Raw genomic sequence first — 16,189 nt, forward strand, 5'->3', positions numbered from 1 at the left:
TGCTACCAGTTGCTGCAGTGATACAGAATGTTAATGACAGTGATATTCATGTGCCCCATTAATAAAGATTAAACAGATAGTGTATTCAGGAGCTGAATGGCTGTATTATTGTAAGAGCATCAGAAGAAGGTATTGTTTTTCAGTGCAGAAATCTGTGAAAGCCTAGTGATTAGAAAATGTTTGGTTGCTTTAGATGTTTCCATTAACCCTCTACTGCTATGTCATAGCATAACTTTTGGTTTGTTCTGAAGCATGAAAAAATGTACCTTTGTGTTGGGGGGGGGGGTGGGGGGGGAATCAGCATGAGTGTTAGTTACAAATTAATAGCTATAGCCACTTCATTGGCTTCTGGATAGATTCCAAATTTGGGATCAAACTGAGTGACAGGAATATTAATAGATTGGGGCGAGGGCCTGGCTGAATGCAATAGGAGAAAAGATGTGAACAAAAAAAAATAAAATCACCAGAATAAGAAAGTAGATTAGTAAATCATCAGTGAAATTTTCATCCGCTAATTAAAATCCAGCAAAGTTATAGACGTCAAAAATTTCAACTGGAGAATATATATTTAGCCTATGTGGTAACTTTTACTTTCTGAATATAAATAAGTTGTGATGTATTTCAGATGATTTTTTTCTTTAAATAATCTAGGTAGTATAGTACAATTTGTAGATAGCTCTTTTACTTAATCTCCTGATAGATAGTCTGCAGTTAAGTGTTTTGGAACATTACTTATTAAAGTTTAATTTATACATCCTATGGATTCCAGTTTACCACAGCATTTAAATGAGATGACCTCTTCTTTCAAGCCTGTTCTCTCTGGCACTTCTACCTTGTTAAAATATAAGCAAAAAAGTTAAATATTTTGTTACATTTACAACATTTTAAGGATAGCTTTTAAATAGAATGGATAGAATCAGATATTGTCTGTTTAAAAATAAGTATATCAATGAGTTCTGTCTGATGTGGTGTCTTATTATGGCAGATCCCATTATAAAACATCTCCGTGTTTCTCACATTTCATTAACTATTCGTTAGCGAGCTAGCTCAAATAACTTAACTAAACTTTCAGGTTCTTGCTTCTTGGAGAAGACCTGACCTTCCTTCCACTGTCAGTCTTCATTGTTGTAAGACACCTTCTCTTCATTACTCCTACTTCTTTTGCACATCACAGGAAATTGAGTCTTAAACCTTGTGTCTTCAAGACAGATTGAATTTGTTTCCTCCTTCCCAGAAAATTCTTTTTTGTGTGCCTAATGTGGCAGCAAAACAGTGCTTCTAGCAAGCGCACCCCTTCTTCTATGGGGGCTGTACTATAGTAAGCTTCCCTAACTATAAGCAAGAAATAAGCCGCTTTCAGAGGATTGCTTTCCATCTAAATCAGCCACAATAAATGGATGAATTTACTCCCATATTGCCCTTCCAACCCCCCGTAGCTGAGAGGGATGCCTCTGTTCTGCTGACATGGCAAATGAGATATTACCAAGGAAAATATTTCATTTTGGATCACTAAACAGCAGTACAGTGCAATTTTGGGCACCAGGATGGCCTTTTCTAGATATTTGTTACGGAAAAGTATGATCTACCTATTGGTTAGTCCTCATGATCCTCAGATTTGTTGTTCAAGTGTTGATCTTGAGAACCCAAAAACATGGTTGTACAATAAAAAGTAAGGTGTGTTTCTGTAACCTTTCTCTGTAGTCAGTTTCATTCCATCCCATAGGGTGTTGTCTGATATATTTTAAATATAATTTAAAAAAAAATAAGATGATACACTGTTGAATACTAACTTGATCTAGTTCATAAACATTAGCTTTGATTAAAAAAATTGTGTATTAGACATAGTATCCGTCACAAATTGTACTTTTTCAAATTCTAGTTTTGTTCATTTCATGAAAATACTACTTAGCTTTATGTCTTGGAAATAGCATTTCATAGTAATAAATACTTTACAATTTATAAACATGTGGTAGGTTCAGAAAAAGTTGCATACACATCAGTAGCGTACTCAATATAACACAGAAATACTTCTGCTGTATCAGAAATGGACAGTCACTAAAATGCATGAAGGATCATTTGTTGTGGAGACAGTCTTCTCAGAAGCTCACTCACTATACATTTGGTTTGGCCTTTTTCTGGTCACTTAAAATTAAAGACTCCTTTTCCTTTAACTTATATGTGGTTGTTGCATGTCGTTGAATTTTAATTTTATAGTTCCTTTATTCAAAACACTAGAGAAGGGTAAGTGGAATAGAATCACAAGCGTGTTCTGCAAAAATATTTGTCTGTTTTAAGTTATCTTTAACATCACCCAGCTACTTTTGTTTTACTGTATGTGAAAAATAATGTTTGCATTTTAAAATAAATTCCTATTGTGCTTAATTTTAACTGTGATTCTCTTAAACTTAATGTTACATTGTTTGTTTTTGTTTATCCTAGGCTTTCTGTTCTGGATTTACCCCTTGACGACGTTGACACAGAATCGTTAAACAAATGTTGGATCCTCTAGGAATTTTCCTTTGTAACTGCTGTACAACTATGTCAGCAGATCATCTTTCTTGAATATAACTGCTTATTTATAAAGTTTTAATCACAATGAATTCAGGCTTATGGAGTCAAGAAAAAGCCAGTTGGGAAGAGCGTATCTTTTATTTGCTTCTCCAGGAATGCAGTGTTTTAGACAAACAAAATCAAAAGCTTTTGAAAGTACCCAAGGGTAGCCTAAGCCAGTTTATTCAAGATCGTTCTTCTGTGGGGCACGGCAGAAATATCCCTTCTAAAGGCAAGAAAATGCAGATTTGTTTAAAGGTTCTGGAACAGCCGCATCCAGTCCTGTTTGTGGATGAGAAAGATGTTATAGAAATAAATGAGAAACTAGCTGAGTTGCTTTTGGCTATTACCAACTGTGAGGAAAGATACAGCCTGTTTAAAAGCAAAAGCCGATTAAGTAAAGGCCTGCACATAGATGTTGGTTCACCTGTGAGAGTACAGCTGAGGTCGGGAGATGATAAATTTCCTGGAGTTGTTCGCTTCCGGGGACCCTTGTTACAAGACAGATTATTATCAGGGATATTTTTTGGAGTAGAACTACTGGTAAGTGTGGTGTGTGTTTTTGTTGTTGTTGTTGTTGTTGTTGTTGCATGCTTGATACATGAGCTCAAACAAACTTTGTCACATAGTTCAATTTGTAAAAAATGTCATCCATCCAGAAGGTCTGGATGCCCTGCAATTATTTAAAATTGAATACAGAATTATACAAAGCATCTATTTTCAGCCTTGCTACTTCTAGTACATTAAAGTCAGCTAGCAGCAAGGACAACTTATGGGTGGTTTTTATGATTTTTATTAAATGAGGCTCCAGTTCAGCTAAGTATTTAAGCACATAGCTAACATTTTTTAAGCATATGAATAGCCCTGGATCTTAAGCCAATATGACTGCTCAGGTGCTTTTAGTTACTCACCTGCAAAAATATCTTGCTGAATCAGGTCCTAATTGTTTACTGGAATTTCTCCAAAATGATGCATTATAATCCCTACGAAAATATTAGTATTTTTAATGTTTTGGTTTCTCTTTCCAAAATCCAGGAAGAAGGTCGTGGCCAAGGCTTTACTGATGGACAGTACCAAGGAAAACAGTTTTTCAGATGTGATGAGGATTGTGGAGTTTTTGTTGCCTTGGACAAACTAGAGTTGGTGGAAGATGATGATGACAATGAACTGGAGAGTGATTATGCAGCTCCAGTTGACACAATGCAGGTAGAACTTCCGCCTTTGGAGATCAACTCCAGGGTTTCTCTGAAGATAGGAGAAGGTATAGAGTATGGGACAGTTATATTCTGTGATGTCTTACCAGGAAACGAAAGTTTAGGATACGTTGTTGGAGTGGACATGGTAAGAAAATCTGATTTTTAATAACTTTTTGCATGTGTGTGTTAGTGAAAGTACATGCAATTAGAAGATAAACAGGTATCTACAAGTTACTTCGATGGAGGCTGATGACATGAAAGTGGGAAATCAACACCGACATACAAAGATGGCATTCAGCAGCTATTTTGGCATGAGGTAACAATATAGTATTTGACTCAACAGTTTTTAGGCAGAATAGTCTGATTAAGTTGCCTCCACTGAGTTACTTACTTTTCTAGATATCATGTGAGGCTTGGTATTATTGAACTAATGGTTTGGCTTGTGAGTATGATTTTTACATTTATTTTGCCTTTAGGGGAAATACATTGAATTACTTTTTCCTCTTTGTTTTGGATTTTATTTTGGTATAACCAGTTTGTCTGCATAATGGTATTTTTTTGTTTTGTTCTGTATTTGCAAGAACACTGAGGTTTTGAAGAACAATACTTTACCTACCTATAAAACACTAAATCTTTTCTCTAAATTTAGTTGTCATGTTCATCTTGTTTTTTAAACTTACTCTTCGCAATTTCTGAAAAATTTACTTAACATAAAGAATACCCATGCTTTTGATAGAACCTGCAAAATGTTTTGGCCTGTGCTTCCTTTCCTGATTGCAGCAGCAGTTTGAACAGCTCCAGTGCTTGTTAGCTAACCTAATTATTAGTACAGAAAGAGAGCTTAGCAGATAGCACGTTCATGCAAACAGGAAATATTTGTGAGGTAGACTGGAAGAGGTAATTTTTTTTTTTTTTTTTTTTTTTTTTTAAAGCCCATACATGTAATAAATAAATAAGTGGAATATTTTAACTCTTAATAAAAGAAGCATAAGAGTCTTCCATGGTGCAAAAACCTATTGTGCCACTGCATGAAGAATTGCATCAGTTGTGGCATTTCTGTATTGATGACCAGTATTAAATCAAGAATGATAATAAAAAATGTTAAAAACTATCTTTAGGGCACTTCTGTTAATTTATTACTGATAACAACATGTCTTTTGCATGTTAAAATATTGTAGCAGAACATTATCTATTGCCAACATTTATGGATTCTGAGAATGGTGTATGTAACGAGGGCCTCCTTTTCGCCCTCGCTCTATGGGACTCCTGCACCCACAAATCAGCCAGAGACATCTTTTGGGTGCAATCACCAGTGCCTTTTATTTACAGTGTCGGCTCCCACCGCCTTCTATCTACAGATGGTTCCAAACTAGCAACTTGAGGGATAGCTAGCTTCTCCAGCCAGCAGGGACGCACAGCCCTTGGCTCCTCCCTTTCCTTTCCCCCCCCCCCCCTTCACTTCCTTTCTGCCAGCCCTATATAGCCCCATGGCTTATAAGGCCGTCAGGTTCTTCCCTTCTATCAATTAGGCTTTGGCTACACTGGCGCTGTACAGCGCTGCAACTTGCTGCGCTTAGGGGTGTGAAAAAACACCCACCTGAGCGCAGCGAGTACAGCGCTGTAAAGCGCCAGTGTAATCAGTGCCTGCAGCGCTGCACGCTCGCTCGCAGCGCTGCAAGCTACTCCCCTCGGAGAGGTGGAGTACGTACAGCCGCAGCAGCGCTGTGAATTCTCGAGTGTAGCCAAGCCCTTAGGCATGGCATACTCAGCCAGCCCTAATTAATGCTTCTTAATTGGAGCTGGGCTAATGGGCTGGCTCAGGACCTCCTGGCCAGCACCCTGTTACAGTGAACTATGGATTTTTAAAAAAATCTGTACTTGAAATTTTGTTGCTAAGCAAGAATTTCTTTTTTCAAACCTTGCATTTTTCCACTTGTGCCACATATGGCCAAACCTGCATCTAAACCCACAAATGTGGTGTTTTCTTAAAATTCTGTAAATACTTCTTTTGGACAATACTTTGAGATCTTAATTTTTTTATTTTTAGGATAATCCTATTGGGAACTGGGATGGAAGATACAATGGAATACAACTCTGCAGTTTTGCAAGTGTAGAAAGTACACTTCTCTTGCATATCAATGATGTTATCCCAGGTATGCTTTGTGGATTTGAAAAACACATGGCTAGTTAATATGTAAATAGTGCAAAGTATATAATTGCAAAATAAGTGCATTAACATTTTTAAATATAGCCCACTTATTAGCTTTCCTGGTATCTGCAACCACTTCTGTTTATGCACTAAACATTCAAGTGGAGAGGAGTTTTGATGGGAAACAGATAGTGTCATGAATACTTGTGGATAAATATTTGAGTACTGGTGGTGGCAGTGCACCCATTCTTGAAAAGATTTTTATTAATCATCCATCAGATTGTGTTGAGCAATTTGTGAATATCTGGAACAAGAAAGTAATTTCTTGTGTAAATGAAGCTTAGGTCATCCAGTAGAATGCAAATAATACTGTGATTTTTACCAGTATCACGCAAGGCAAATAGCAAATACCCATAGCAATCATTTCTGAAAAAATCCAAGTTAAAACTGTGGAATGCATGCAGTTTGTTGTTCACATCGGATGAACGAACTGACCTATAATAACTGCAACCTTTTTGTGTGGATGCTTCACAAATGGTGTACTAAACCTCAGTTTTCAAATTGTGGTTTTTCTAGCTCTGGTCAAAATACTGTGCTCTGTGGTAATCAAAATCCTGAGCTAGAATATGTAACCACCTAACTAAAATTTGTTACCTTTAGTAATATTTATATATATTTATAAAAAAAAATTTTTTTTGGGGGTGGGGCCTAGCATAGTTGCGGTTTTACACAGCTGTGGTCTGTAACTGCAACCTTCTCCCCACACTAACTATTAACCTTTCTTCAAGAGTACATTCATGCTGAGAAGTAGTGTGAAATGGCACATGTACATAAATGCTTCCATGAGTGGCATTATGTGCATCTCCTACTCATTTGTTTAGTTTGCAGTACATGGGGTGCACTAGATTCTATGTTTTTTTCCTCCAGAAAATAGGTTTCTTAATGACTCCCACATTATTGGTAAAGAATGTTTATTGCAGCAATTTTGATAAAAATCATAAGAATTCAAAGTTGCAGGTCTTACTTAGTTGTTTGCACTAGTGACATACGTATTTATTCTTTTGAATAGGAATTTTAATATAGCAAAATCTGAACTCAGTGAATCTAGTTTTTCTGCTTTTAAAATGTAGACTTCAAAGTACAGCAATAATTTGTGTTTTTTTATTTAATAAATACAGCTGAGTATACCTTTTAGTCATCCAAAAATTAGGTTTTGTGCTGCTCAGTTTTGCTAAGTTGCCGTGTAATGCCCAAATACAGCAAGGTATTTAAGCATATGACTGCCTATCTTTAAGCAGGTGTATAGTCTAGTTTATTTTAATGGAGTTACTTGCATGCTTAAAGTTAAGCATATGTTTAAATGCCTTGCTGAGTTGGGGGCCTAACAGTTCAAAAGGAATGACTATAGGCTTTCTATATTTTAAATACAGTTTTGTTGTCAACTGTGTCATGGTAAGTTGATGGAATTTAAGAGGCACTATGCACTTTATCATGTTAAAATGGTAAATCTTCCCAAAAAAAATCCCAAGTATCTTCAGGGGATGTTGTTTTGGATGGCTGGGCAGAGATAAGCTAATGTACTCCAGCAGAAGTCACTGAAGTGTGTTTAAATGTACTACTCCTAAGGGGTTATGGTGCTAAAATGTAAATGAACCACTATCCTCATTCAGAAACATGAGGATTTTTTCATTTGAACTCTTTAAAAAGATATGTTGCATGTTCCAAATCTTCTGATGTTATGCAGAAGAAATGATGATTTTCTGCTTGCATGATAACTTGCTGTTTTCAAAGAACTACGTTTAGCTTATTGTGCATAAAATAGGAGGAAATGCAACCAACATTATATTTAAATTGTTGCATGACCTGTTTTTAAATTCTCTTCATTTTTGTCAATTCTTTCTGTAAAGTGGGGGAAAAGATCATCTTGTACGTGGGGGTGAGGGAAGGAAGAGTTCTTCATTGGCTTGAAATTAATAATTGTTCTTTTGACCACATGCAGAATATGAGACAAATTAATACAAAGCACAGCCTAACAAATGTATAATTGATATAACTTCGGGAAAAATTGGGGCAGCTAGATTGTGGCATAAGTTCATTTAAAGTTATGCCTGTTTTGGGGTCTTGTCTTCTATATTCAGTTTCATTTTGCAGTGTACATCGTAGATTTTCCAGTAGCAGTGAACTATTTCTTAAAATCTCATGAAAAATCTCATGGATAGTTCTGAAATACATTTTGGTTCTTCATGCTTCAACTTCTTGCAGTAAAAATAAAATTGGCATGTCACAAAATGCAAGTGTGTGGGTTTTTTTTTTTTTGTTTTTTTTGTTTTAAATCTTGTTGCTTGACTGAAATGTTGATGTCTCATGGAACAGTACATAAAATATAGCTAATGAAATGAAGAAAAAAACTTACAATGAAATTAGTGTTTCTTACACCTTCATCATAACATCAGACTTATTCCAAGATGTCATTATGAAAGGCCTGATATTAAAAAAAATATTGTAGGTCTGCTTCCTCAAGAATCTATTTATGTGGAACATTTGTAAATGCCCTTTTTGAAAAGGTACCATTGACTTGAAATCTGGTCCACTTCAAAAACTAAGTGGGGTACCCACCTCAAAATCCCTTCCAATTTTTCTGAGAACTGATAGGCCAAAACTTTCAAATCTGGGTGCCCAAGCTTAGGCTACAAAAGCCATACTTAAGTAACTCCTCATGAGAACAGTCTGATTTCCTCTCACCCAACGCGCCCCCCCCCCATAAGGCGATGGTCACCCATAAGGCGATGGTCACCCATAGATACCATTTAAATCAATGGGAGCTACATGTACCCAGTATTCTCAAAAATCGGGCCACCTGTTAAGACTCTGACCTTGTATACCCAGGCTTGAAATCTTTGGCCTTAGTTTTTTAATAAGAGAAATGTTGATGTAACATTTTATTTTACTGATCCTTTGTAGTGGTAGTAGAGGGACATTATTGTGCTTTATTGTACTATGGTTTTAACGTTTTTATGCTTATTTTTTGCCTTAGAAGCATAGTTTTATAACCTCTATTATGCTTGCACCTATGTGAAAAAACTAAAATTCTACCTCTATGCCTATTCTAGAGACACAGGACAGGAGAGTTCCCAAACTTACCTTTGCCTCAAGAGGTGGTGGTGACAAAAGCTTATTCAATCATAGTAAGCAAAAGGTCACAGGTACTTGAGAGTAATTTTACTTCTTCTTAAAAACATAATCCATCTTACTTTATTTTTAGGCATGTTTGTATGAAAACGGAGCTTTTTATTTATTTAGTGTTCATCTGCTCTTCCTTGACACTTGAAGTCAATCTTTTGTGAAATCATAATAAAGACTTCAGGTGAGGAATAGCAGCAAATCTGTTTCCATGAAAATGTCCATAGGAAAAAACACTTGCAGGGAAATGCAAAAAATATATTGCATGGAAGCAGAATACAAAGCTGAATGTGTTTTTCAGTTTTCCTTGAGGTTCAATTGGTTGGTTGTAAATAAGTTTGGAAAGTTTAGACTTTTCGGTAAATGACAATTTCTCATTCTCCTCCCCTCCTCCCCCCCAACAAAAAACAGACCTTCTATTGATGATTGGAGATTGCAGATAGGCAAAGTAAGAAAAATGCTACTTGAGAACTTATTATTTTGGTTAAGAATATTTACTATGTATATTTGGACACATTATATTGTAATTTGTGTTTTAACAATGTTAAAGCTTTAACATTGTTAAAACACGTCTGCCTTCTTTAAATAATTCTGAACCTCCTCCATAATTTTGCACAACTGTAAAAATTTAAATTAAAATGCTTAAAAATAAACATTTATATTAGCTGTCAAAATTATAGTAATTTTTTTTAATAGAATCAGTTTTTTGCCAAGCCTAGTTGTAAATTACCATCTGCAAAGTGAATATTTTGCAAAAAATATCCCCATCCCCACCCCCACTCTCTGGCTCCAGTCCTACATGAAGTGGATGTCCATTGAGGTCAGTGTAACTCTGTGTGGGCACAGGGATCTACCTGCATGGAGTTCAGTGTGGAATTGGACCTTCGTTTGCTCTTCTACTCTGAACTAGTTAATTGAATAGCTTTTATTTAAAGGATAACCAGTTAAATATATATATAAAACTTCAGCTTGGACAATTAAAATAGTTTTAGGAGCTATGTTACCTCAGTGCAGGCTTTGAACTATGTTGTCTTTGCTGCAGGAGTACTCGCTGCCCTTGGAAAGTGGAAGGCAGGATTGCCCTTGTACAAGATATGTAATGAAATGAGCACAAAGCAGGATTTTTATTAATAAAATTCTGTATTTTTAATAAAACATGCTGTTTCTTCTAGGATCTACCTCCGAGCCTGGAAATAGAAACAGATCCGAATTTTTTTATACATTAAATGGCTCTTCAGTTGATTCTCAACCACAAACTAAATCAAAAAACACATGGTATATTGACGAAGGTAATGAGGGATAAGTTACCCTTTTATACAAATGCATGCTGTTTCAAATAAGTCTATACTTAAATATGATCATTAGCACAGTGGAAAGTGAGCGTTACTTGGGGGGAAAAAAATCAAAATGTTTGAAATAGATGTTCTGTGTTAATGAGTGTGTTGATCATGCCAAACGTTGGTGAGTGCCCCTTTAAACAGTGGTGGAAAACCTGCGGCCCCTGGGCTGCACGCGGCCCGTCAGGGTAATCCGCTGGTAGGCTGCAAAACAGTTTGTTAATGTTGACCATCCACAGGCACGGCCGCCCATAGCTCCCAGTGGCCGCAGTTCGCCATTCCCAGCCAATGGGAGCTGCGGGAAGCGGCAGCCAGCATGTCCCTGCGGCCTGCGTTGCTTCCTGCAGCTCCCATTGGCCGGGAACAGCAAACCGGGGCCACTGGGAGCTGTGGGCAGCCGTGCAAATGTAAACAAACTGTCTGGTGGCCCACCAGCAGATTACCCTGTCAGGCCACAGGTTGCCCACTACTGCCTTAGAGGTATTATATACACTTAACCTTAACTTGAAGATTGTAGCTTTTCAGCTCTGTTGTAGATAGGTCTGTAACAAACTCATTGTATGTAAGTGGGAACGGATTGTACACCTAATATTGTTGAGGCACTTCACTGAATGTGGATGATACCTTCAAACCTCCTCCTGGTACATAAAGGAGTTTTATCTGACTTCTCCTTCTGAAGTTAATTTAACTCTCCAGTTTTAAGTGGATCATAATATTTTGTCATATTCAGAACACCAGTTATTCAGAGTTGCAACAAAATCAGCTAGTTATGTTTGATAAAACAATAAATGATACAAAAACGCAAGTATCTTTAAAGTTTATTCCGGAAACTGCACACTTGATTTTAAGGAAATACCTAAAGCATGTAGAATCAGTAAATCTTGATTGTTTTTGCTCTTAGCTAACAGAAGACAGAGAGGTTTATACTATCCCCAGAAATTGCTTCTAGGGTCATAACAGGTGTGTTTCATCTGGCAAGGAGTTCTTATGGCTGAAACTGGGGAGGGGGACTGCTAAAAACATGGGTTTACAATGAAAGCACATATAGCAGTAACAGGCACTGAAGTCAATAAACTGTTAAAAATGAAACCGAGTTAAGATCATTCCTGGCTGCCTAGCAAATAATAAATACATTACTTCAGTGTAAAATCGGTTTATTTGAGAGATGATTCGTCTGATTTAAAGTGAATAAGAATTTATCATTTCCTGGAAAGTAACAAGCATGAAGGAGTTAATTTTGTTTTTTGGAATTTTTAAATATTGTCACATAATTAGGCTGACAAGAAAAGGATAAGTTGCTACTTGCTCTATAAATGCCAGCTGTGCATTCTAGACCAGCTAGGAAGTTGAGGCAAGATGTAAGATGCTTATAAATAGTATCGTACTAGTACATCTGCTTGTGACCTCATTTATCTAGCACTGAATTGCTCATGATTTATTTACGTTTCTTCAGATAACAAGTCAGTTACTTTATCCTGTATGAGCACTAGATGACAGATCCTGTTTCTGCGTAAACCAAAATGTACTCTTATGATCTGCCCAGGGGATAAATGATGTCCTAAAGCAGATATTTATAACCTATAGTTAATCACAAGCAAATGTGAAACATACTACACTAGTTACTAACTGCCAGCGATCAAGTCGTTCCATGATTCCTGCTGACGTGTATATTAAGACAACTGTTTTTTTTGGCTTTGGCCATTCCCCATAGCATATTTCTTTAAATTTGTGACACCTGGACACAACTATAAAGATTGGCAGTGTAAGGAAATTATATTCTATATTTATCTTCAGGCTAAGCCTTCCTATAGTTGCCTGCTAACGTTCCCTACCCTGACCTAGAAAATCTGTGCTCTTTGCTGCATCATGCTGTGGAATCTCCTCAGCAAACACTGCAAATATTATGCCTAATTTAGGGTGATAACTTTGTGAAATGGATTATTGTCCATTAGGGAGAGATGTGAGGTTATAAACTATTTACTTAGTTCGGCAAACTTGACTATAAATACAGGAAAAATCTAGGGGCAAAAGGAACAATGTTTTGTGATGTCAGAAAATGGTGCGCCACAGGCATAATAGCATATTAGCTGCCCTTTTCATTTTAAATGGAATACTTTACGCCTTCAGCAAAGTTATGTAATTTTGAATACTAGCTTATACAAGGAGGAAGGGGGATAGGCACTCTTCCCCAGCAGAAGACATGCATCTGGGACACACAATTCTTGGAGCTTTTTGGCATACTGGGGAAATGTGCTTAAAGCACCATATACAGTAGTACAACATGACATGTTCCCTTCTCTATACCCAGCCAGTTGTGTTGGCTGCTGTGGAAGTGGGCACAGGTCTAGCCCTACCTACTCACCTGGATGTCTCATACCATACATATATGGTAGATATACCAGGAATCAATAGGCAGCGATTCCTGGTATATCTACAATTTGTGACTAGTTTCTGCTTGCAGTGATAGGGAAGACCTTCTGGTGCACCTGCACAGGGACCAGTCATAACTGGGCTCAACATTTCCCATTCACAGCTACATTAAGACATTGTTTTTGACCTACAGAGCCTTTCTTTGGGAAGCAAGAGCGAGCTACTTAATTTGCCCCTTGTTTCTTTCTTAACAGTTGCTGAAGACTCTGCAAAATCACTTGCCGACTCATCTTCTGGATTCGGTCATTCTTCACCACCACTACAGCCGCCTCCAACAAACTGTTTATCTAACGAAAATAGATTTCACTCTCTACCTTTTAGCCTGACAAAAACGTCTAATACTAATGGTACTATTGGACATAGTCCCCTCTCTCTGTCTGTTCAATCAGTTATTGGGGATTTGAACACTGCTGCCACTCAGGAATGTCCATCGATAGTAATGCCTGTCAATAACTGGCATGGTCTTGAAGCAGGTTCACTGGCTGAAGTTAAAGAGAATCCTCCTTTCTATGGAGTAATCCGTTGGATTGGTCAGCCACCAGGCGTAAATGAAGTATTGGCTGGATTGGAACTGGTAAATAATACAAACTGCACAATCTTATTGTTTACAGTTTTATTTTCTGTCTATCTTGCAATTTAAATAATAGTTTTGTAGCTGAGGACCAGAATTCATGTACTCTACAAAAGTAATTTGGCTTGGCTGAAATATAGTTGTCACATGATTTGAGTGCAGTATAGTTTAAAATTGTGAATAGGACTTAATCATTTTATAACTTCATTAAAGCCTTGTTTCATCACCAAGTTATGAGATGGTTGGGGCCTGTTCTGTACTACAGATAAAACTGTTGTAGCCTGCTCAGTGAGCAACCACTGTGTTCTTTTAGTTAGACATTTTTGTAGTGTGGAAGAGCCTTGAATTCCTTTTATTTGTTTCTTAGTTTATATAGGCTGCTCCATCAGAACTTGTGAATTACTGGACATCCATCATTTTCTGTTTAAAAAGACAGGGAATACAACCTACATTAAATATTGTCTGTAATAGTCTTCAGAATGTGAAGGCTGTTGTCAGATGGTAGAATATTAGCAGAATGATTGCCACCATAGTTCCACAGTAACTAATAGTTCTATTCGGATACTTGAATTTAGCAGTGGATTTAAGTCATACTTACAGGTAGAGCAGAGCAGGAAATGGCTTTCCAAGTCCTGTTCTGCACTGGAACAAAACTGAGACTTTTCAAATATTTTTCTTGGGGGGAGGGAGTGGGGAGGAAGGGAGAGAAAAGAGAGACACACCCACCCAAGAATAGTCCTAACCACCAGGTACTGGCATTCACCTGGTATATGGGACACCCAGGATCAAATCCTTGCTCTGCCAGATGAAGAGTGCTCTAACCACAAGGCAACTAGCTATTTTGGGGTGGGTTTTTCTTTCTCCCCGCTCTGTTGGAGCGGCTTCACTTCATATGAATAATATTTATTGGGCTAGAGAGAGAGACACTATAGCTAAGCGATTAGATCATTTGTTGGGATGTGGAAGCCCAGGTTCCAGTCCATGAGTCTTTCACGTCCCATTTGAGTGTCCCAAGAAATCTTTCCTGACAAAAGTTCCTGAGAAAAGTGTTTTTGTTTTGTTCTCCCCCATTTCAGTTTTGATGAATCAGCATTGTCATTGACAAACTATTTTGCCAGAAAATTCCCAACCAGTTCTACTTACAAGGCCAATTACACAAATTTCGAATAAAGCCACAGTTGCAGCAAAATTATGGAGATTTGTGTTATGTTTTTGATATGTTTATGGTCGTCGTAGACCTGGTTGTGACTGTGCAGCAACTAAATTATTTTCTGTGCATGTAATATGATGCCTCTTAAGAATAATTTTCTATTTAATTTTACACAAGTATCCATCAAAATCATAGCAGTATACATATGGTAAATATGTTTTCTCTCTTAAAGAAGAGGCAGATGAGTACATGGGTGCATTTTGAGTTGTCACCAAAAAAACCACTGCAGCGGATTAGCTTTGTCCTTTATCCTATATTTTCAGTCACAGATGATCTGCAGGCTGTGTTTTATGACTCCATGGGCTAAACTTGGCTCTTGGACTTGCACATAATACACTTCTGCAATAGGTCTAACATCTGTTTAATATCCATTAATACTTTTGACAGCATCCTTGAAATAGCTATCTTCCAGTGTTAATCATTTTGTTCCCTGTTACAATTATACTGCAAACATTCAGACTTCCTTCATGCTCACACTGTTACAGAGGCTGCACTGGTATATTTCCTCCCAGCCTACAATGAAAAAATTCAAATGATAATTATTTATGGTGGAGAAAAATACCGCATAGAGAATACCATAAACTTATCTGATTGCAGAGGGGTTAAAGGGCAGAGAAGTGTGGCTTTGCTGCTCTTATCACTAAACTAAAAATAAATCACTCATGAACTGAAGCCATATATACCAACTTGTAGCCCTAAATCAATCTTGCATCGCAGAGTGGAAAACTTGAATTGAGGTGTCTTTATCATAGCTATCTTATCAAACACCTAAATCACCAGCATCCTAGGAATTGGAGTTGTAGGACAGTAGTTCTGCATGCACTTTTTTCAATTTTTAAAAAAAGTAGTAAATCCCCTCTGTTTCATTTTCAGGAAGATGAATGTGCAAGCTGTACGGATGGAACATTTAAAGGAACTAGATACTTCACCTGTGCCCCAAAAAAGGCTCTCTTTGTTAAACTCAAGAGCTGCAGGCCAGATTCTAGGTTTGCATCACTGCAGCCTGTTCCCAACCAGATTGAACGCTGCAACTCTCTAGGTATCGAATGTGTCCTCCTCAATTATTTACTAATCTGGAAGTAACATTGTTTCTGATTTTGGTTCTTCATGGAGTAGTCAGCTAGAAATACCTAGCATTTAAAAGGCTGTACAAGCATTACTTAATCTGATTAGTCAATGGTGAGAGTACTGTGCACAGAACATAATTTAACATTTTTCTTTGAATTATTCTATCACTGACTTTAAAGCAAGAAAATGTTCTACCACTACTTTTAAGAAAGTTGAAGTTTTTTCTTGTATATCATGTGACAAAGATCAGTGTGTAAATTGTGAAATGTATTGGAAATTGAAGTTTTTAATTACAGTTGGCATTTCTCACTTTACTGATGGCAGCAGCAATCTTGCTAAGAGTTTTATAGAAATGTAGAGTTGGAAGGGACGTCAAGAGGTTATTAGTCCAGTCCCCTGTGCTGAGGCAGGACACCCTGACAAGTGTTTGTCTAATCTGTTCTTAAAAACCTTCAATTATGGGGATTCCATAACCTCCGTTGGAAGCCTGTTTCGGTG

General features: G+C 37.2%; 1 protein-coding gene across 2 annotated transcripts in view; it reads left to right on the forward strand.

Moving 5' to 3' along the window:
- The first annotated feature begins 2,595 nt into the window (after nucleotides 1-2,595).
- CYLD (CYLD lysine 63 deubiquitinase) overlaps nucleotides 2,596-16,189 on the forward strand; it is a 37,339-nt gene continuing 23,745 nt past the window's right edge. The window contains exons 1-7 of one of the 2 annotated variants that reach the window (XM_065416411.1): nucleotides 2,596-3,093; nucleotides 3,586-3,891; nucleotides 5,794-5,899; nucleotides 9,006-9,098; nucleotides 10,248-10,364; nucleotides 13,037-13,416; nucleotides 15,497-15,662. In XM_065416411.1, coding sequence (XP_065272483.1) covers nucleotides 2,596-3,093; nucleotides 3,586-3,891; nucleotides 5,794-5,899; nucleotides 9,006-9,098; nucleotides 10,248-10,364; nucleotides 13,037-13,416; nucleotides 15,497-15,662 — 1,666 coding nt within the window. The remainder of the gene's footprint in view (nucleotides 3,094-3,585; nucleotides 3,892-5,793; nucleotides 5,900-9,005; nucleotides 9,099-10,247; nucleotides 10,365-13,036; nucleotides 13,417-15,496; nucleotides 15,663-16,189) is intronic. The other variant, XM_065416413.1, reaches the window with a different exon arrangement.

Source organism: Emys orbicularis, chromosome 14 (genome assembly GCF_028017835.1).
Source record: "Emys orbicularis isolate rEmyOrb1 chromosome 14, rEmyOrb1.hap1, whole genome shotgun sequence".
Lineage (NCBI taxonomy): Eukaryota > Metazoa > Chordata > Testudines > Emydidae > Emys > Emys orbicularis.